Source organism: Wasmannia auropunctata, unplaced genomic scaffold, assembly GCF_000956235.1.
Source record: "Wasmannia auropunctata unplaced genomic scaffold, wasmannia.A_1.0 LD336111.1, whole genome shotgun sequence".
NCBI lineage: Eukaryota > Metazoa > Arthropoda > Insecta > Hymenoptera > Formicidae > Wasmannia > Wasmannia auropunctata.
This window is the reverse complement of record NW_012026779.1, coordinates 2,647,029-2,667,696: the sequence shown is the minus strand read 5'-3', so window position 1 is coordinate 2,667,696 and position 20,668 is coordinate 2,647,029. Positions and strand designations below refer to the sequence as shown.

Here is a 20,668-nt window from a genome sequence, read left to right as displayed (position 1 = left end):
TTACGAATACACTTTATAGCTAATGTAACACAAATAGAGCATTAGTTTATAAATTGTGTAACAACTTTTGCCAGTATAAATAAAACATAAACACACACAAAGAATTATTTTCATTATGTAATATTGTAATTGTATACAGCTCGTACTGACATCTATATGCTGCATCTAAATCTGCATATTACAAAGTATAATTTTTCAATATACATTCATTGGAGTTTTTATCTTTTTAAGTATAGATAGCCCGAGATGACGTCAGCATGAGCAGCTAATTTTTAGTTCAGCTGAAGCAATATAATAGCTGGAGAACTCGACAACTTTTTTTGCAAAGCTATCAATAACTGTTTATAAAGTACAGACGGCACGTTTTTTACATATTTTTTTTTATTCTTACATTAGCTACATATATCGTTATTTCCGACAAGCGGATGAGCGGTGCCAAGTGAAAGTGAGGTTATAAGTTCGACGAAAAGATTGCGCGAATTCTAAACTACTTTAAAGAAATCTGCCAGAATGGCACACGTAAATTCATTTATTCTGAGCACTTTGGAAAATGGAATTCAAAAAGTGGTGCTTAATAAACCTGCCAAAAAGAACGCACTTTCGCCTCAGGTAAGAATGTTACGTAAACGATACTCGCAGGAGCAGGATTGCGAACGTTACTGTAAAAAGAAATAACTCGTCACCGTTACTTTTTATGAAAAATAACTCATTATTGTTACTCGAATCGTTAATAATTTTAAAAAGTAACGATTTGCTACTTAACTTTTTATGTAATGCTGAAGTAAAAGATATTACATTTTAAAGTTATATATTATTTAAAAATCAATGTTAAAACTTTAAATTACAAATTATATAACAAGCTTTTTCTTTATATTAAATTTATTTAATAATTCTATACTAATTCCTTTTATATTAATATCTGTATCTTTTAATATTTATCTTTAGAAATATCTTACATTAATATCTTTATCTTTTAGTACTTTATATAAATTTAGACTGCAATTCATAAGTGCACAAATGCAAATTTTTTATTAAACATTAATTTTATTTGCATGTTCATACGTTTATTGCCAGTATTGAAAATCTGCAGGAGTTTATGTCACATATATATGTGTAGACTTTCATTATTGACAGTAATGATAATGACTATCGAAATGCAATTTAAAATATAAATATATTTTTTATGTGTAATGTAAAATATAAAAATAAAGAAATTTATAATTGCATTTGCACGCTAAAAAGATGTGCAAATTTATTGAATAGGCATAAAGGTATGTAATAGGGAATTAAAGTAACGATAAAAGATATGACTGATGACGTTACTATATTATCTTCACAAATGGAGAAAAGTAACAATTGTTACCGGAAAGAAATAACGATAACAATAATAAAGTAATTACAAAGTAATTAACGACGCTATAAGTAACTTTGCGTTACTTCACAATCCTGCTTGATATCATATGCAAGATCGAAAGATAATCACATATAACTTTCCTATCTTTTTGCAGATGTATAAGGAATTAACGATACTATTAAATGAATCTGCTGAAAACAACGAAGTATTGATATTTGCATTGACCGCAAATGGAGATTTTTTTAGCAGTGGCAATGACATAACTGCCTCAATGGAATCTGCTGAGAATTCTGCTGAAAATACAATTAAGTAAGCATCGTAAGAAGGAGGTATATAACAGATTTATGCCTCTGTAAATATGGAAATCAAATCGACAAATATATTTTACAGGGAATTAATCGATACTATAATTATGTATCCAAAGCTTTTAATAGCCGTTGTGAATGGACCAGCAATAGGAATCGCAACTACAATATTAGGAATTTTTGATATAGTTTATGCTTCAGATAAGGTGCCGATAATTGTTCAATATATGAGAATATTTTGGACATATAACTATACTTAAATGTATTACATAAATACATTACAGGCATACTTTTACACACCGTTCAGCTCTTTGGGTCTTGTTGCCGAAGGGTGTTCTTCCTATACGTTCCCGAGATTATTAGGACATTCCAAGGTATGTTTCATTTAAAAAATATGTGCAAATTGTTATTAAGATTTGTATCTGAAATTTTACTCCTTAATATAATATAATTCTATGATTAAGATTTCGATATTACATTACAAAAACATTTATTTAGGCTGGGGACATGTTGTATTTAGGATATAAGATGAATGCTCAAGAAGCCAAGCAACTTGGCTTGGTTAGCGAAGTGTACAACCATGATTCTCTTGAAGAAGTATGGAATTATTTGAACAAAATATCTACACTTTCGTCACAGGTATTATTTTTGCTTGATGTTCTCCGTGCGATTAATTTCCTTTGACATTACTTTTTAAACCGTCGTAATAAAATTAATCGATTAATTTCAGTCAATATTGGCGACCAAGCGATTGGTGAGTAGATGGAATAAAGAGATTTTATTAAAAGTTAATGAAGAAGAAATGAAAGAGTTGAAAAAACGATTCGAGTCACCCGAATTACTCGAAAGAATAATGAAATTCCTATCGCGAAAAAATAAGCTTTAAAATAACTAAAATACTGCATATATCTTTTAATAAAAATGGTGAATACGGTATTCAAATTACAAATTATATAATTTTATAATGGATTTTTGTGATTTATAATTTATATGGTGATTTACATCAATTGCTTTTTACATTGTACAATTTTTAAATATAAATGTTATATAATCACTTGTTTCTGTTAACATAATATCCTGTAAAATAAATTAGATCATAAATTTTGAATCCTAATTTTTAATTATCATTACCAATTTAAACAGCTTATTACCTGCATGATGTCAGATGGAATTGGCTGCTTATAATGTTGCCAATCTCGAAGTTGATTTATCGTCAAATTTTGTTGAGATGGTTTGTCATATAATATAAGTTGACAATCTCGCGTTTCATTATTTTTCTCTATCAATTCTTTAGTAAGTATGTGTTCATTCCGGCCAGAACAACAACAATTCATTAAATCATGTGTTAGTGAAATTGTATCGCTTGCCAACGTAAATAAATCCTAAAAAAAAAAATGAAGAATAATTTAAGTGATGATTTTCGTAATGATCGTCAAAATCTTTATAATAAAACGTACCTTTAGTTCCACAGTAGATAACTTTAAAGATCCAAGATGATTCAAATCCACTACCGACTCACTTAGACTAGCTTTGCTAATTTGTCTTTGATAAATTTTCTCCTCTATCGTACCTGTGGTCAATAATCTGCAAATTCGTACACACAAAGTTACATATCTCCTATTACAATACATTACTGTGCAATAATATTAAATTTGTACAAACCTATAAATATAAACATTCCTTTTCTGTCCCTCTCTCCAGATCCTTGCCATTGCTTGCATATCAGATGCAGGATTCCAATCGGAATCAAATAACACAAGTCTGGATGCTCCAGGTAAATTCAAGCCAACGCCACCTGCCTTTGCACTTAGCAAAAGAACTTCTGTAAGAATTTATTTTTCTGTAATATATCAGTTTTTATTACCGAATATACCGTATAAACGCGAGACACAATTACGTCTCTTGATTTTTGCGGAACTTACTGCTATTGTCAGTGGGCGTATTGAATTGGTCGATGACTTTTGATCGTGCAGAGGTGGAAATAGTGCCGTCTAATCTTAAGAATTTTAATCCTTCCATGTTGCATATAGTCTCAAGAAGATCAAGCGTCTGTGTGTAATAGGAGACCAACACCAGCTTCTCGTCAGTCTTCTTTAGATTTCTCATTAATGTTCGTAGAATTGTGACTTTTCCGCAATACTCGATAAAGTTTTCGTCCCGTTTTATTTGCGATATACACGATGATCTTGATAAAGTGTCATACAGCGCGTTCTCCTTTTCGTTCAGGAACAGATTTGGATGGTTGCAGATTTTTTTAAGAGCGGTAATAATAGACAAATGCATATTACTTTTGTCTTCTAGACAAATCTTGTTGAACCAAGCGTCGGTAACGAGAGTATATAGATCTTTTTGTTTCTTAGATAAGGAGCAAAACAGAACTATTTCATATTTGCGCGGCAGATACTTGTTTATCGCCGTTTGCGTACGTCTCAGAATGAACGATTTTGTGTGTTCGTATAATTCTGTGGATCTTTCATTACCGAGACTGAGAACATCATCGTCGGCATGAGGACACTGAGATGCGACAATCGGTTCCTCGTAATAATTCTTGTATTCAGCAGGAGTGCCGAGAATGCCGGGATTAATGAAGTCGATCAGTGCATAAAATTCTTTCAAATCATTCTGTATGGGCGTACCTGTCAGAATAATTCGTTTCTTACAATTTATCTCCTGTAATAGCTGTAAGACAAAACAACACATAAATATGCATTTACATTATATTAATAATAAATTATAATGTTATTAATAATGAAAATCAAATGGATAATTACTTTTGCTGCTTTTACATTGCTATTTTTTAGTCTGTGGCCTTCGTCGCATACAATCAAATCGAAGGCAATTTCACTAATCTCCGTATGATATTTAATGAACATCTCGTAACTAATAATCATCACCGAATTTCTCGGATGTTTGGTAAAGTCCTTGGGCTTATTTTTTCCACTTATAACACACGGAGATATCCTGTGGCTGCCCAACCATTTTATGAATTCCTTTTCCCAATTGTTGCACAAGCTACTGGGTGTTACTATTAACACACGTTTCACAATCGGTTGGCCATACGGACCCTTTTTCAACATTGTCCAAATTAATGTAATACATTGTAAGGTTTTGCCAAGGCCCATTTCGTCGGCCAAAATTGCACCAAAATAATCTGGTACTTTTAGTCCCATCAAGCATTCATAGAGGAACACAATTCCATGGCGTTGATGCTCTCTAAGCTTTGCCACTAAACAGGAATCAACCGAGATTTCCTGCTCCTCTTGATTTATCCATTCAGTGGAATTCAAGTATGGCATCACTAAAGGCTCGCTATTCAATGCCAATCCTTTAACATAAATATTTAACATATTTATTTACATCATGATTACATCAATGTGATTAATATATTATAATATATTATAAATTTGTAGAACCTTGTGTGGATGAAAACAAGGGTGTAAATGCATGTGTAGATGATGCTTTAAACTTATTTCTTGATAGCTCCTCTACTGTTTTCTCAAGACTCTTTTCTGATACAAGCAGCTCTTGGGACACCTGATCTATAATCTAGAATTATTTAACTTTATTAGATTTTGTTCTCATGCTACATAAATAAAAACGTCAATGCATCCTCTTACTTCAACTTCCTTGTTTCCTATAATTAATCTGGAGCCTTCTACTACATTACTTGAATTGATTGTAGTTTTTCCCACGACGTTACCATCCAAATCCTGTTGTACCAGAAGCATTTACAATAATTTTCAAGATAAGAGATTTGCAGCTGATGCCGTTGGTGCAGTTGATTACCTTAAGAATCGCGCGTTTCCCAGTAATTTCTAGCAAACCGTCACTGTCCCACGTTTTATGTTTCTTCGAAGTTATCTTGCCGTACATCACGTTGAACATGCTATATCAATATTTACTTATTAAAGCAAGAGATAAAAATTTATTAGTTAAAGTTTACTTTTAAAACAGTTACGTTTTTGTCTTCGCCTCAGATGAATCGACTGATTCTTTCCTCTCGTCAGCTCCAGCATTATCATTTTTCATTGGTAACAGAAATACGCATTTAGAAAATGTTTTAAGTTTTTTTTGCAGTGGTTCCTCTACTGCCATTTCCAGGCATTTCTTCTCTGGCACAGATAGCTCTTGTGATACTCGATCTATAATCTAAAATTAACTTTGTCTAAGTTTTTCAACAAACAATATTGCATAAATAAAGATCAATACAACTCTTAAGAGGGATCTACAATGTGCTCTTTGTTTCTTGTTTCTTACTTTTTACAACTTTTTATCACCCATGTCTTTTTGCCTCTTATATCCTGATCCTTTATTTTCGCTCAGGATAAAAATTGACAAATTTCAGAAGAGACAGAAAATACATGACAAGAAACACGATTGTCGATAAAACGGTCGCAAAGAGAGAAAAAGATATGAGGTAAAAAAAGCAAGAAACAGGAAGCAAAGAGCATATACATCGATCCACTTTTACCTCTATTTGTTTGTTTCCTATGATTAATCTGGAGCCTTCTGCCACATTGCTCAGATTGATTGTAGTTCTTCCCATAACTTTACCATCCAACTCCTGTCGTATCGGAAAAGTTAACAATCTTCAAAATTTGTTTAATGAGAATTTAAATTGTTAATAAGACTTTATAATGGATGCGCTGAGTCACCTTAAGAATTGCACTCTTCCCAGTTACTTCTAGCAAACCGTCGCCGTCCCATGTTTTGTGCTTTTTCGAAGTTATCTTGCCGTACATCACGTTAAAAACGCTGTAAAAGATGTATGTCAATATTTATTTACAAGCAAATAAAATCGAGATAGATCTGCATGTATTCTATCCGTTCTAACGTTTACTTTCAGAGTACTTACATCTTTGTCGTCGATCGGGGCGAGTCAACGGCCGACGTTTCTTTCACGCGTACTGGAGAACTGGCATTTCGTTTCTTCGATGGATTATTCTCCGAGCGGACATTATCGTGCCCGACCTCATTTTCCTGAGTCTCCTTCTCGAACAAGTTCAAAACTTTCAAGGTATTCCGGAGAGGCTCTCTCACCAAATCGCTCGACGATTCTTTTTGACACACGGATATTTCACTTACGTCATGTTCCTTGTCCGCGGTTGTCCGCGGTTGAACGAAAGGGGATACAAATCCCTTCACGGGTTTATTTCGATACATGAACAGATCGGGTCTTTTTTCCTTCGGCTTTAGAGTTCAGCGGATCCGATTCGCGCGACTAGTTAACCTTGTCCAATGTTGATTTGAACACAGAACTATGTACATACATATGATCAGATAATAAAGTAAAGTGTTAACACAAAAGATTAGTTTCGTTGCAAACTTGCAAAAAATTTTAATTTGCTCGACAGTTCTTTTAATTTAATTAGTAGATCAACATACAGCACTGAGCACAACTGATACAACAATCTAGGCAAAAGGCACTTTATTCAAAAGCGCGCCTAACCTAACCTAACCATTAATAGTCGTCAGAGAGAAGCGTGAAAGCGATCTCCCCCGTACACTAACGCCCCACGTCCACGTCTTCAAAAAAGGAACTACGTACCAGGTCTATCTTATGACATTGTCGATCAAACCATAGCATTAGAACGTGGTTCGTGACCGTGCTAATCGTGTACAGAGAGAAGCATTATTCTCTTCTCTCTTTTCTTCCCTCTGATCGCGATAGGCGCGATTAATTAGTTACTAAACAGTTAAGTTAATTTCTATGCACGTCCCATCGGATTGTGCTGAAGAGGCTGCGAAAATTTTAGTATCAAAGCCAACGCATCCCATATATGAGTTTTCTTCGAAACGGCAGCGGTGAAAAAATCGAGGTAGGTGCGATTAATTAGTTATTAAACAGAAGTTAATTTTTATGCACGTCCCATCGGATTGTGCTGAAGAGTTTGCGAGAATTTTAGTATCAAAGCCAGGGCATGAGTTTTCTTCGAAACGGCAGCGATGAAAAAATCGGGGTAGGCGCGATTAATTAGTTATTAAACAGAAGTTAATTTTTATGCACGTTCCATCGGATTGTGCTGAAGAGTTTGCGAGAATTTTAGTATCAAAGCCAGCGCATCCCATATATGAGTTTTCTTCGAAATGGCAGTGGTGAAAAAATCGGGGTAGGCGCGATTAATTAGTTACTAAACAAAAGTTAATTTCTATGCACGTCCCATCGGATTGTGCTGAAGAGGCTGCAAAAATTTAAACACAAAATCGTGGTAAATTCTTTTCACTTTTTTTTTAAATATTGCAAATCTATATTTTAACAATGTTTTTGAAGCATTGCATTGCAATATGCAATGTTGCAACTTTGCTGCAATATTGTGGCAAGCTTCTGTGCTGTATGGGATTTCTTTGAGTCTTGATGCTCTGCATTCTATGCGATTCTTGAGTATAATTATTGAGCATGTCGCGTTATTAAGTCACAAGCAAATGCCAAATACATTACTTAATGTAATATATATCACTATCCTATCATTCAAACGCTTAATTATATTTCTGATCTATTCTAAAAGTATATCCATTCCAACCGACGATCCCAGTTTATCCAATTATCCATAATAATTTTAATCTAGGAACCAAAACTCGTGTCGATCTAATAACTCAGAAAACTCTTATTATTGCGTGATAATTCCAATAATCCTTAGAAATGAATGATATTTACGAACTTCAGCGACTTTTTACATTTAAACCTTGTTCTAAATTTACTAAAAGTTTGAATTTTTTATAGGTAAAGGATCATAATCACCACTATAGACACCACAATAGAAACTGGGAGAATAGAGATAAAATCTATCTAGATAGTTCTGTTGTCTTTTGTCGACAATAACGGGCGAGGATGTATATCATTGATCGTCTCTTTTTTCTTTTGATAAATGACATAACGATTTCGGAATTTCTAGCGAATACGTACAGGAGCTTACTGACATTTTACTTAACGAGTGTACATATTTTTTTACACATGTACCACCGTTACATACGTTCGATCAAATCATTATAACGCGAGAAGACGTGTCTTCGATGTCGTCCAAAATACGAACAAATAGATTTGTCTACTCCATATATCCTCAATCCTCAGTATGTGTATACACCGCGACGTAGGATTTTACTAGTCTGCGTTGAAGGGACTTCGCCAATCATTAATAAGCGAGATAACGTCGTTGTCGTAAAAAGCGACAGCATCGTTACTCTATTCGCATTCGAAATCTTCCTACTTTTTCTCTTCACAAGTCCTATACGTTTCCAGCGATTATATATATGTTACATGCAGACCAAATGTTTCCATTGGCTTTTAAGCGCTAATGATCTACGTCGCTGCCGCCCTATACTTTTCATTTCATGTGTAAATGTTGATTTATGCCACGTATCACAGATGGAGAAAATAACTGCGACATTTGTGCGACGTCATCGGCGCGGCTTATTGGAATTTCCGTTTCGCACGCCTCGGATATTAAGTTACAATATGCCACATGCATAGCAGTTCATCACACGTGAAAACCTCTCTCTGTACTGTCGCGCGGCCAAGTCTTATCGGCGATTAAAATTGTTTATCACGGCACGACGATATGGAGACAGGATTTGTCTCCATTTTATTTCTCTTTAAAAAAAAATATTAATCTCTCTTTAATTTTATATCTCTTTACGGGAATGAGATGACAGCGTCCGATTGTAAACTTATTTGTAATTCAAGACGACGCTCTTCGCGTCTATCCACTTCCATCTCTACTTACGGGACAAACGGCAAATGCAGGGTGCAGCTTTTTCCTATTGCGACTCATTAATCTCGGAGCATTTAACATCTAATCGCGATCAGAATGTCGGGGGCGAGTGCAACGGCGACGCTCGCGCGGCGCGTGCTCGTTGATACCCTTCGCGTCGAATTTTTTTTCTTCTTCATAGATAGAGGCAGCAATAATCCATCCCCTCCCCCTTTCCACGGAATTGTTAATCGCAACGAACAGAAGGCAGTGAACGGTGATGAACGTCAGTCTCTCTGTCACAACGTGAAATTTTTGAACGAGACAGGTGTGTTAATTGTTCGCGCGGGGTTACGATAACATTTACCCTATCATATGGTGGCAGATTAATATCGCGGGGCGTGAAGCACTGGAAAGGCCATGCGCCCGGCAAGCTCTCCATTTATCTTACTGACATCACTATTGGAGCGGCCAAGTGAAAGAACTTTACGTTTACGGACCGATAGTAGTATGTACGTTCGCTTCGGCGGGCAGACGCCGATGAGCTGCCGATTCGGGGTAGTTTTTTATAAGTAGTTTCTCTAGTCGCAATTATTCAAAAATTTCGGACCTTCCCTATCTGACAAATCGACCTAGCTCTCACGTCGAAGTGCCTCTGCAATTTAGGATCGATCGGAGTAGTTTTATATGAGTATAGTTTTTCCCTTAGTCGCAATTATCCGACAATTTCGGATCTTTCTCGTCTGACAAATCGACCTCTTACGTTGAAGTGGCTCTGTAATTTAGGATCGGTTTTCGCTCGCGGTGCGACACGTGTATTATACTTATATATGTCAGTATGAGAACTGCTCCTGATCTCGGTGAGACATTCTACTCGTCTGCGTTGCTTCGTATATATAATATATAATATATAAGAATACACGTACACGGGACATTTGTTATGTCTTTAATTTATAAAATTTTATGAGTTAAACTGCACATCATGTTTGTCTTACATTTCGCACGTGTGTCCCGGTAAACGCGAGTTACACGCAGAGTATCAGATATTGAAAAATTTTTCGACATTTTTCTAAAGTCAAAGGTCAGAACAATCTCTCTGACTCAGATCTCTGTGTCTTATATTCTCTCGTCGTTATCGTTTTCTGTAATATAATAATATATAATATATGCAGTATTTTATGCCCATGTATGTACACTGCGAGATTTTTATTACGCCGATGTGAGTTGTTTGGCACTGCAATTTTGCGCTTTTCTCACGCTGCTGTCTTATCTAAAAATCTTATTTAAAAAAAATGGAGAATAAGAAAAATAGATAATTATAAGAAACATTTAAATTAAGAAACGAGGATTGCGACGTTAATCTTGCAATATTTCGCAAAGGCGTTAGCTATCTTTTTTATTGTTAAAATCAGAATCGGCAATATATGTATAGTGTTGTGATTTGTCCGACTTGAAACTACAGTTTTGCGCGTTATTAAGAAAAAATGCAGAGAATAAGAAGAATAAATAATTAAGAAGCGATTAAATTAAGAGAACCAACGGAAATCGTGACTATTTCTCTATTTTTTTTCTCGTTCTACGTTTTTTTTAATTTTCGAGCGTCAGGATCGATAATAGGCAATGGTGTCTCTGAGTGACATACGACCCCTTTTGCATACCGCGAGACTGTTTGGATGTGGACTTTTCCTCGTCAAGGAGGACGATATCGTGATAATGATGTACGGCGCTATTTACTCGACCCTGTTTGCATTCCTGTATGCAAGTCTCTGCATCGCGAATTTTTACATGCTCCGCTGGGACACCGTGCTCGGACCGAGGCTGCTGACGCTCACCGTGGTGAGGACAGGTCTCTCGTATGCCTGTGTCCTAAGCGACATTGCGATGACATACTGGTATAACTGGAAGATACGAGCTGCACTTTCGCATTTACGTATCTTCGACCGAGCGACGAAATACAAGGAGCCTAAACATCCCCACAGGATACGTTACATCTGTTGGTCAATGACCTTCGCTATTTTGTCGTTTTGGTCAATAGTTGGATATATAACGTTCCGGTAAGTATTAATAATTTTTATATAAACAGGTATTAAAAGGGAACAATAATAGTATGTTTACTACAAGTAAAGAAAAATTTATTTAATTATATTTAATATTCCTTTACAATACAATATGACGGTATAAGAAAGAAGAGTTTTGTTATATAAATTTTAGAATTTATGTTAAGCAGAAAAAAGGAGAATTTTAAACAGTAATATTGATGATTATTTTTTTATGCTTTAATGACTTCATCAGTGTACAATAATATTAAATATGATTTGTCAGACTAATTTATAACCATTTATATGTAATAATTAATTTATAAAATTAATTTACAAAATATGCAAGTAGTAAGTAAAAAAGTTAGATATCAGAAAAACAGAATTATATTGACAATCGTGCGACATTATTTATTAATAATTATTTCACAGGTATAAACCCACTCTGTACCCCCATGATCTTTTTCATACGATTGCACTGTCATTCGCAATTTTGTCATTCGTAGCGTCGAGCCCAATGATTCCGTGTTCAACGGTGTAACTTACGCCATTGTTAACGTGACACTGTCGATGCAGCTGATGACATTCGCCAGCCTGTCATCCCTTCTGTACAAGAGATTCAGCCGTCTTTGTGAATTATTGCTGCTACCCGAAGGTAGATTATTTGCAAAGAATGGTATGTTGTCTCTCGCGTTTATTAATGCGTTAATAATTCGCTTACAATTAGCTTGTATCACTATTTGTAGCTTTATGTAGCATTTCATAATCGTGAAATGAAAAAAGAAAAAGATTTAAGAAAAAAGGTTTGTTTACGCTAAAATCAATCCATCATTCCCCCCTCCCCCTAAAAAATTTAATGTAGAATTATAAATTTCTAATATCTTTCTAAATTCTCTATTTTTAGTAGTAGTTATAACTTTCCAATGCCTTCCTAAACTCTCCAATTATTCTACTCTCACTAGTTTATTTTTAATTTTTCCGTTTTATTGGAACGTTCACCGTCTACTTGATATCATCTACGTTAACTGTCTGCGTGCCGACACGCCTGCTTTCCCACGCGATTCGACGCGATGAAGAACAGGGTAGTCTTAATAGGCTCGAAGTCCTGGAAAATAAATAACGACATTGACTTATCGCTCATAAATGCGAATAAACAGATCCTTCGATAAAATGACGGAAGTAAATTTGATTAACGGCCAGTAAAATTAAAGAGATGCTATCTTTAAGAGACAATATTCGAGATAAAATAAATCTACCCACATATATTTATTAAACTCATTTTTTACGTGAACGAAATCTATTATAAAATACGGCTACATAATTGCAAACTGCAATTATCTTTAGTGAGATAAATAAGACTTAAAAGGCATAATTAATAATCATTAAATTAATAGTTGTCAAATCGTCTCCAGTACTTGAGAATAATCACATGCGATGTTGCATGTTTAAACAGATGGTAAAATCATGGTGGTGGATCGCTCGGGTAAGCAGTTTCGTTTGCAGGAAGTGTGGTGGTTGCACTCGTGTCTCACCAACGCGACCGAGATGATAAACTCCGTGTACGCGATGCAGCTTCTGCTGTGGATCTCCTGTATGTCGTTCAATACACTTACACGAATCTACACGATCAACAGTAACGGCGTGAATTCACAGCCCCTGCTGATGGTGAGAGAAATTTTACTGGTGTCTGCTTGTGTGACAAATCTGCTGATCATTACCATCATTTGTCACGTGACTGCGACCCAAGTATGTTGATTTATTTTCGAGCAGGAAGGGCAGCTAGGAAGTCCCTCCCCACGTGATTGACAAGTTTTTAACTCTTGTTTCTTTTTTCCAAGGCTAATCGCGTTGGCAAAATCGCCTTTACACCGTCATCAGCCATTATCGTTAAAAGAACTTTTACGCAGGTAAAAGTTTTGCTAATTTAATCAATTCTAATTTTAATCTCTTATAAAATAAAATTTTTATTTGTGCTAAAATTTTGTTATTGACTATAATTATTAAAATAAGAACGAAATAGTAAAGAATATAGTAATAAAGAACAATAAAATTAAAATTTCTTTCTTGTCAATTTTTTTAAGCAACTAACCTAAACTACTATTTTGTATTAATTAAAATAAATAATTATTAAATAATTGCTGCAGGATTGCAGTGTGGAAGCTGTGACCTACTTCCAACTGCAGCAAGTACATTTCTTTGCCTCTTACGGAATCATACGCATCGATCTTCCATTGCTTCTTTCGGTGAGAAAAATAGTGTAAAAAAACAATTTTTGTACTAAAATACAAAATATATCGAGAGCACTTTTACACGATAAAGATGAGAAGCGATAATCATCCGAAATTGTTTGTGCTTTATTTAATCCGTCGTTGCACAAAATCGTTTCGAAGATCCTTCATACTTTCATAATTTTCGTTACTTTCACAGATAGCCTCTGGTATAACTACATATCTAGTGATCCTTCATTCTGCTAACGTCTAGCAGTAATCTCAATGCATCTGCATCCGAAAGTTTGATCGATCATCCCGCTCCATCGTTATCTTTCCTCGCGACTTTACGGATCGGCTGTAGATTCGAAAGGAAAAGTCACACAGTTCCGCATGTACAAAAGGTAAAGGGGTACAATCGGGGTAGAGATATAATGCTTTTATCGCTTGATTAATTTTTGTCACACGCCATGACAACAAGACATTTGTCCGTAACAGAATATTCATGAAATTTAATTTTTCGTTTTACACATAAAGAGAGCATGTCGTCGCTACGATAATACGAGCGTTTTTTACAGATCAAACACGGCGATATAACCGACAAGTAAGGATGGATGTTGAAAAAACGGCATTTTATTTTCAATGTACTTATTATAATTTAATGTAATTATTATAAAGTACGTCAATTATTATAAAAGCCGTAAAACTATCAAAAAATTTTTTTCATATCTTGATCTTAACGTTTCAATTTTAAAAAACGAATATTGATTTTAATTCTAGAAAGTGTTTGCAATCCCGTAAAATAAAATCGAGCAGTTACAAAAAATGTATTATTTTAATACTAGAATATATCTAAAGCTCAAATTTACAATTAGATAGGACGGTGTATCATTGTTGTTAATTACGTGCATCCAGTAACGTTAAAATGCGAGCAGTAAGGAGAAAATAGTAGGCATCACAATCCATTGAAAATCGAGCTGAAAATTGAAATTAAATCCCAGCACCACTTCAGACGATATAATTGAGAAATTATTATATTATATATATAATAAAATATATCACATGCAAAAATATTAATATTTATAATTTATTATAATAATAGAAAGAAAACTGATAATGCCATAAAACTATCAAAAACTGAAAGTGTAAATCTTCAGAGATTATGTTTTTAAAACTATAACTGTCTTTAAACTAAAGCTATTAGCACAGCAAGTTTTGATTTTTTTTTCAAAAGTTGACAAAATTATATAATATATATTTTGAGTTACAAAATTTTCTTTTCAGTTTTTTCGTAGATACTCTAGCTTTGTTTCAATGTGAGGGGCATATTATCACTTTACAAATCAGTTGCAAAAAAACACAACACCGAATGAACTGTAATTGAAAATACATCATTTTCTCTTGTGCCAAATACAACGTGTGTGCGCATACAATTTTATTTTTTTGGTAGGCTTACATCTCACGGATGACGAAAAGACTGGAACCAGATGTTAATACCGGATGTACAGTAGAAAAAACTGTTATGATATGTTGATGCGTTGTTTTACTTTTCTTCCTTCCTCTTTCCCTAAAGAGGATCAGATTCTTTTTCTTGCTAAATAAAATCTGATGCTAGGTCCTCTTCCAGAATTCTTTTAGAATTAAATTGTATAAGAAAATAATACTTCAAATAAGTGTTGGAGGGGAATTATATAGCATTCGGTCCAACATTAAAATTCCATAATTCTGATTAAAGTTTTTCTTATCAAAATTCGTAATTAAATAGTTCTAAGCGGTTTGTTATAAATTATAAAAAACTCTTCGTTCCTTCAAAATGAAACGGGAACTCTAATCAGAACTATGGAATTTTATTGTTGGGGTGCTAACTTCACACATGCGAATAAGTCAGCCGCGGATAGCTCGTTAATTAATTTCACTTTAAATTATGTATAATGTTTATGCGGTTTTATTATATCAAAACCGGTAAATAAATGAAAGCTTAAGACTAAAAATATACACATGTGATTATGTGTCTAATTGTAATTAATACGTAGGTGAAATAAGGAGTTGATTTCTGACAGATATACTTACGGTATACTTATTCTAATTAAATCAGCAATGAAAAATGTGATTCTAAGTAACTATGTATAAAACGTAGTGACTATGTTTTACGTAACAATTTATAAATTTTTGAAAACTGTATGAAGTGTAAACAACGAATTTATCGATATACATATCTATTGGTAGTCGAAAAGAACGAAGAGTTTTTTTCATTTGTATAGACGTCGTAAGCGGATGTTCTTTTACAATTTTATAGGCGCTTTTTTAGCATACATCGCAGCATAAGTATAATTTGTTGTTTATATAACATAATACGTCTGCATTTACGTTTGTGATTCAAATTTCAATGGTATTGTATTTCAATGGCATTATATTAACAATAAGTCGTTTACATATCAATTTACAATGGCGCGGCAGTCACGCTGCGCGCATCGATACATGTTTAAAATTTATATCGAGGTGAAGAATCTATTTCGAAATTTATAAATTTAATAAAAATCTATTCCCTCGATCTAGATCGCTCTTGATAAATACAAATAAAAAAGTAGAATCTTTTTGATTTATGTGAAAAAAAAAAAATATTTAGAAAAATTGTAAGGAAAGAAAATTTAGTAGCCTATATTCTACAACGCACGCTATTTTTAAAAGAATAAATTTTGTAGAAAATAGAATTTGTATATTGAAATTTTCGAAAATTATAGTTTAGAAAAGATTATATTTTAAGTAAAATATTTTACTTACGTTTTGTTAATTAAAAATTTATAGTAAAAATTTTGAATTAATTTATTTATAATAAATAATTGGCATGAAATACAAAAATGTATGTTGCAAAAATGTCAGTTAAAACTTTTTAAGCTTTTATTTGAATTCGTTCGTTTTATTAATATTCTGTTATAATACTGTTTGTTAATGAATAAGCAAGCTGGAGATCACAGATTGAAAGGAAGCACTGATAAAACCGAACGTCAAGATAATATCTACAAGTACTGGCTTGTGTAATTGTATGAATACCGTTGGCTATAGCCGTCTATCCCGAATTTCTACACAAACGCTTAAGGAAAATAAAGCTGCCGCTAAACAGTCTCGTGCGTGCGTCGCTGCTCCGACCGCTATCAATTCAAACCGGTGCCGCGACCCCGACGACTATTCCAAGTGTTACCATCGAGAACCTTTTTCTCATGTCAAGCCTCGACGCCAAAAAGAGATATTCCACATATGCAAAGAGTCAGAACTACTTTGGACCACATTGTGCACAAGACTTTCGGCCGTCGCTACCGCGCTGTGACAAAACCGCGGAAACTTGTTCCTCGTGCTCGAACGAAAAGTCGTTGGAGTGGATTCCTGCCATCGGGATTGAGGCCTGTAAATTTCTTCTTGTAATCTACCGAATTATTTGATGCTCTCACCGTTATTTTTTATTTTAATATTTTTGTATGAGCCCCTGGTCTTAATCGGACTCAGGATCCAGTCGTAAAGTAAGACCGCACCGAAGATCACAGTGAAATGGCGAACAAGACTTTATCATCAAAAAACGACAATGTGGTCGAGATTCTATGGACGTTATATAATTACTTTCATGGAAGCAATAAGGACTACCTGTTGATTATGCTTTACGCGTCAACTGTGCTAGTCGGTGTGATAGCTAACATTTTTATAATTATTATGATCTCCAAATATTATTTAAAGAGGTATGTGCGGAGTTCTTTTAATTCGGTTCAGAGTGTACTAATTATAAAATTGAATTATATGATATATATTCTAATATATGTTCATAAAAAGGCAATACGCGAAATTAGCATCCGTATCTTCTGAATTTTTTATTTTTATTAATTAAATTATATTGTGCTGTGCTGAATTTTTTACAGATTTCCGGATTACTGATTGTTTCAAATCCATTTTTAAAATATACACTAGCATTACAGTTTGCTAGCGTTTTGCGCGCGCTATTTAGCACTTTTTACTATAATTTGCAAGTACATATCAACATACACGTAACTGTCAAAATATGTAATGACAACCGCTCACAAAGCGCAGCAAGAGAACCAATCAGTATTGCATAATGACAATTAGGTATATAGTAAAAATATTAAATAGCGCGTGCAAAGCGGGCGTCTATAATGCTAGTATAAATTTAAAACATTATTGGCTAAAATTTTTTAAATATAAAGCTTTTAATAAATTGTATATTGGTTTGGTTGTCATAAAAAATGATTTAATAAAAATAAATTTTCGAAAATAAGAACGTAAGATTACGGAGTTTTCCATCAATTTCGTACTTATCAATTCTTAGCTGAAGTTAATTTGCTTGCATTAACTTAAACATTTCTCTCAATATTATAAAAAATATTATATTTATTAAATATTATTAACGAATCAAGATCATCATCATATAAAGAATAATTATTTATAGAGTGTATTAATAGAATAGAATATATATATATATATATATATATATATATATACATATATACATATATATATAATTAAGCTTCAAATTTATTAATATTAATATATTTAAATCATAAATATATAAATAAATCATAAAAAGAAAAAGAGAAAAAGACTTATACTTTATGGGTAAAAATGAAGATACAATTTTTTTTTACAGCGCTACAAATTATTTTCTGATCAATCTATCCGTGGCTGATTTATTGGTTATCACAATATGCATGCCGATGATGATCAGCCTAGAAATATCGAAGTCATGGAATTATAGTGAATTCTTGTGCAAACTGACTTTTTATGTGCGAAGTAAATATTTCTACAGTCGAGAAGTATAATTCAATAATTGATCATACAATTTAATTGCATTTATTATATTGTTTGAATGCCTTTTTTATTTCATTGTGTAAATAATATTGCTGATTTTTAAATCATTTTCTATACTTATATTTTTTGCATGTCACTTATTTATATACATAAAAACATTACAAGCACAAATGCATTATCCGATTAGAAAGAAAATGTATATATGCGTTTATATAAAAATATACGTATATTAAATTTATGTATGTCATAAAATATATATACAGAGTATTTTATGACGTATAAAAATTTCCTAACAGCATAACCACTCGTGTTTGCAACAGGTGTAGGTGTTGCTGTCTCAATATACACTATTGCGGCTATGAGCATCGATAGGTATCTGGCCATAAGAAAGCCCATGATTTTCCGCTACATATGTAGTCATAGGAACATCATTCTCGTTATCGTGGGTATTTGGCTGACGTCCATGGCTTTCTTTATTACGACTTATAGAGCAGTAAGTCATCTAGATTATTGGTACCTGAATCTGTGCTGATTGACAAATCGTAGACACTAATTGATGAAAATTTTATCTCTATTTTATATACTTATATTAGCATATGCGTTATATGCAATTTACCTTTTCTCATCCCTTTCCCGCAGGTGAGACTCCATTCAATAAAGGAATTTATCAACATGACTGATGTGGACTCGATAGAAATTCAGAATTTTTCGCATAATAGCAGCTCGCCGATGCCGCCAGATTTCAATTTCTGCTTGTCGGATTACAAGTCACTGGGAATCCAACGAGACGTCTTCGGAACCGTATTCTTCCTATTCTTTATGGTTATTCCATGTAAGATTATAAATAAATGTATAAAAACTTTATTGTTCTCTCATAAGATTGCGCGAACTTCTGTTTTATATCATTTTATATAAACGTGCCAAAACGTACATATCGGATTCTTGTACATTCAGATTGCCATGCATAAATCTGAAATCTACAACCTAAATTTAAAATATTATACACGGTATATTATACACGGGTGGGAGCGCGTGCTTGCTTATACATCTTCTATTTTAGTTCTTTGTACACAATACTTTCTGAGTAAAGGCGAATGAACTAGTGTACTTGTTACTTTTATACTAAACAAGAGAAGTATATTAATTCTTAAAACATTCTCATGCGTTTATTCTAACACAAGCACATGTGATTAGAATACATATTTTGCAAAATTATCTGTCTTTATTTTTTTCTTTTTATGTTTTTTTATCATACGTTTAGGTCTCATTGTATTATTAACCTACTCGATGGTTGGTTTCACCCTTTGGTTTAAAAAGCCACCCTCCGACTGCGACAACAGGAAAAGTATCAGCTCGTTACAGGTCAGATCAATGAGGGGTCTTTTAAAATTTTATAATTAAATTAACAATTTTTATTATAGAGATTTCCTAAAAACTCAATTAAATTACGAAAATTCGTGGAATCTGTTTAGTCATACTTATATGCCTTACAATTAGTCATACTTATGCCTTTTGTTTCGCAGGTCTCCAGATTACGACAGGACAGAAAACGAGTTGCACTGATATTATTAATCCTTGCTATACTCTTTGCTCTGTGTTGGATGCCTTATAATATTATAGTTTATTTGGTGGATATCGACGTTATCAGTAAGTGCGAGCATTGCAAAAATTTCTATTTTTCAAAGATATTTATAATATTTTGCAATTGAATTAAGCAGCCTGATATATTTCCCATTTTTATTAGCTTGACTATATAAATGTGTCCAAGAAAATTTTACGATGAAAGTCTGATAACAAAAATATGCGATCTTTTCCATATCGTTAAGACATGATAATCAGATTAATTTTAATCAATTTCTTATACGCTTTGTTTATAGAACCAACAAAATCGAGAAACCTCACACTGAAATACTTCCTTTTTCTGGGATATGCAAATAGTACCTTGAATCCCGTGATCTACTGCTGGATGGCTCGCGGTGTTCGCCAGAATCTCGCAAGAATTCTACATTGCATATGGATCCAGTAATTTATTGCAACATGATCCTTCCCGAAGAGTAAATCAATTATATATGCGTATTTTTTGTAAATACTCAATTTTATTGCATGGTAGTGAAATTACTATAAGATAATTTATGTTCCTAAAATTTTATATTTTTAGTTTCTTTTTAAGAAATATATAGTTCTAAAACAAAGAGGTACATTCGGTATCGACGATTTTAGACGTGAAAGAGATTTTAGGAATATCGTAAAAAAAATATATATATATATA

The 20,668-nt window shown here is 33.4% G+C and overlaps 4 protein-coding genes across 5 annotated transcripts; 3 read left to right on the top strand and 1 right to left on the bottom strand.

The window, feature by feature from the left end:
- The first annotated feature begins 190 nt into the window (after window positions 1-190).
- On the top strand, window positions 191-2,583 carry LOC105449617 (enoyl-CoA delta isomerase 2, mitochondrial). Its single transcript, XM_011688914.1, has 6 exons — window positions 191-609; window positions 1,509-1,663; window positions 1,745-1,865; window positions 1,944-2,033; window positions 2,158-2,298; window positions 2,390-2,583. The coding sequence occupies exons 1-6, from the start codon at window positions 511-513 to the stop codon at window positions 2,543-2,545; spliced, it is 762 nt and encodes a 253-aa protein (XP_011687216.1). The 5' UTR covers window positions 191-510; the 3' UTR covers window positions 2,546-2,583.
- A 30-nt stretch (window positions 2,584-2,613) lies between these two features.
- LOC105449604 (DNA repair and recombination protein RAD54B-like) lies at window positions 2,614-7,115 on the bottom strand. 2 transcript variants are annotated; one of them, XM_011688901.1, is made up of 14 exons: window positions 6,745-7,115; window positions 6,515-6,648; window positions 6,315-6,414; window positions 6,131-6,223; window positions 5,618-5,808; window positions 5,446-5,545; window positions 5,277-5,369; window positions 5,073-5,205; window positions 4,431-4,984; window positions 3,582-4,338; window positions 3,322-3,481; window positions 3,117-3,243; window positions 2,811-3,041; window positions 2,614-2,736 (listed from the first exon to the last, which is right to left on the bottom strand). In XM_011688901.1, the coding sequence occupies exons 1-14, from the start codon at window positions 6,820-6,822 to the stop codon at window positions 2,674-2,676; spliced, it is 2,814 nt and encodes a 937-aa protein (XP_011687203.1). In that variant the 5' UTR covers window positions 6,823-7,115; the 3' UTR covers window positions 2,614-2,673. The 2 variants fall into 2 exon arrangements, with proteins under 2 accessions (XP_011687203.1, XP_011687194.1); XM_011688892.1 differs by having other exon boundaries at window positions 6,515-7,115.
- A 1,418-nt stretch (window positions 7,116-8,533) lies between these two features.
- Window positions 8,534-13,870, top strand: LOC105449597. Its single transcript, XM_011688881.1, has 7 exons — window positions 8,534-8,727; window positions 10,953-11,401; window positions 11,890-12,038; window positions 12,837-13,129; window positions 13,222-13,290; window positions 13,528-13,626; window positions 13,811-13,870. The coding sequence occupies exons 2-7, from the start codon at window positions 10,968-10,970 to the stop codon at window positions 13,862-13,864; spliced, it is 1,098 nt and encodes a 365-aa protein (XP_011687183.1). The 5' UTR covers window positions 8,534-8,727; window positions 10,953-10,967; the 3' UTR covers window positions 13,865-13,870.
- A 4,887-nt stretch (window positions 13,871-18,757) lies between these two features.
- Window positions 18,758-20,425, top strand: LOC105450460 (pyroglutamylated RFamide peptide receptor-like). The gene is made up of 5 exons (XM_011690310.1): window positions 18,758-18,892; window positions 19,039-19,231; window positions 19,661-19,761; window positions 19,923-20,046; window positions 20,277-20,425. The coding sequence occupies exons 1-5, from the start codon at window positions 18,758-18,760 to the stop codon at window positions 20,423-20,425; spliced, it is 702 nt and encodes a 233-aa protein (XP_011688612.1).
- Window positions 20,426-20,668: the final 243 nt, after the last annotated feature.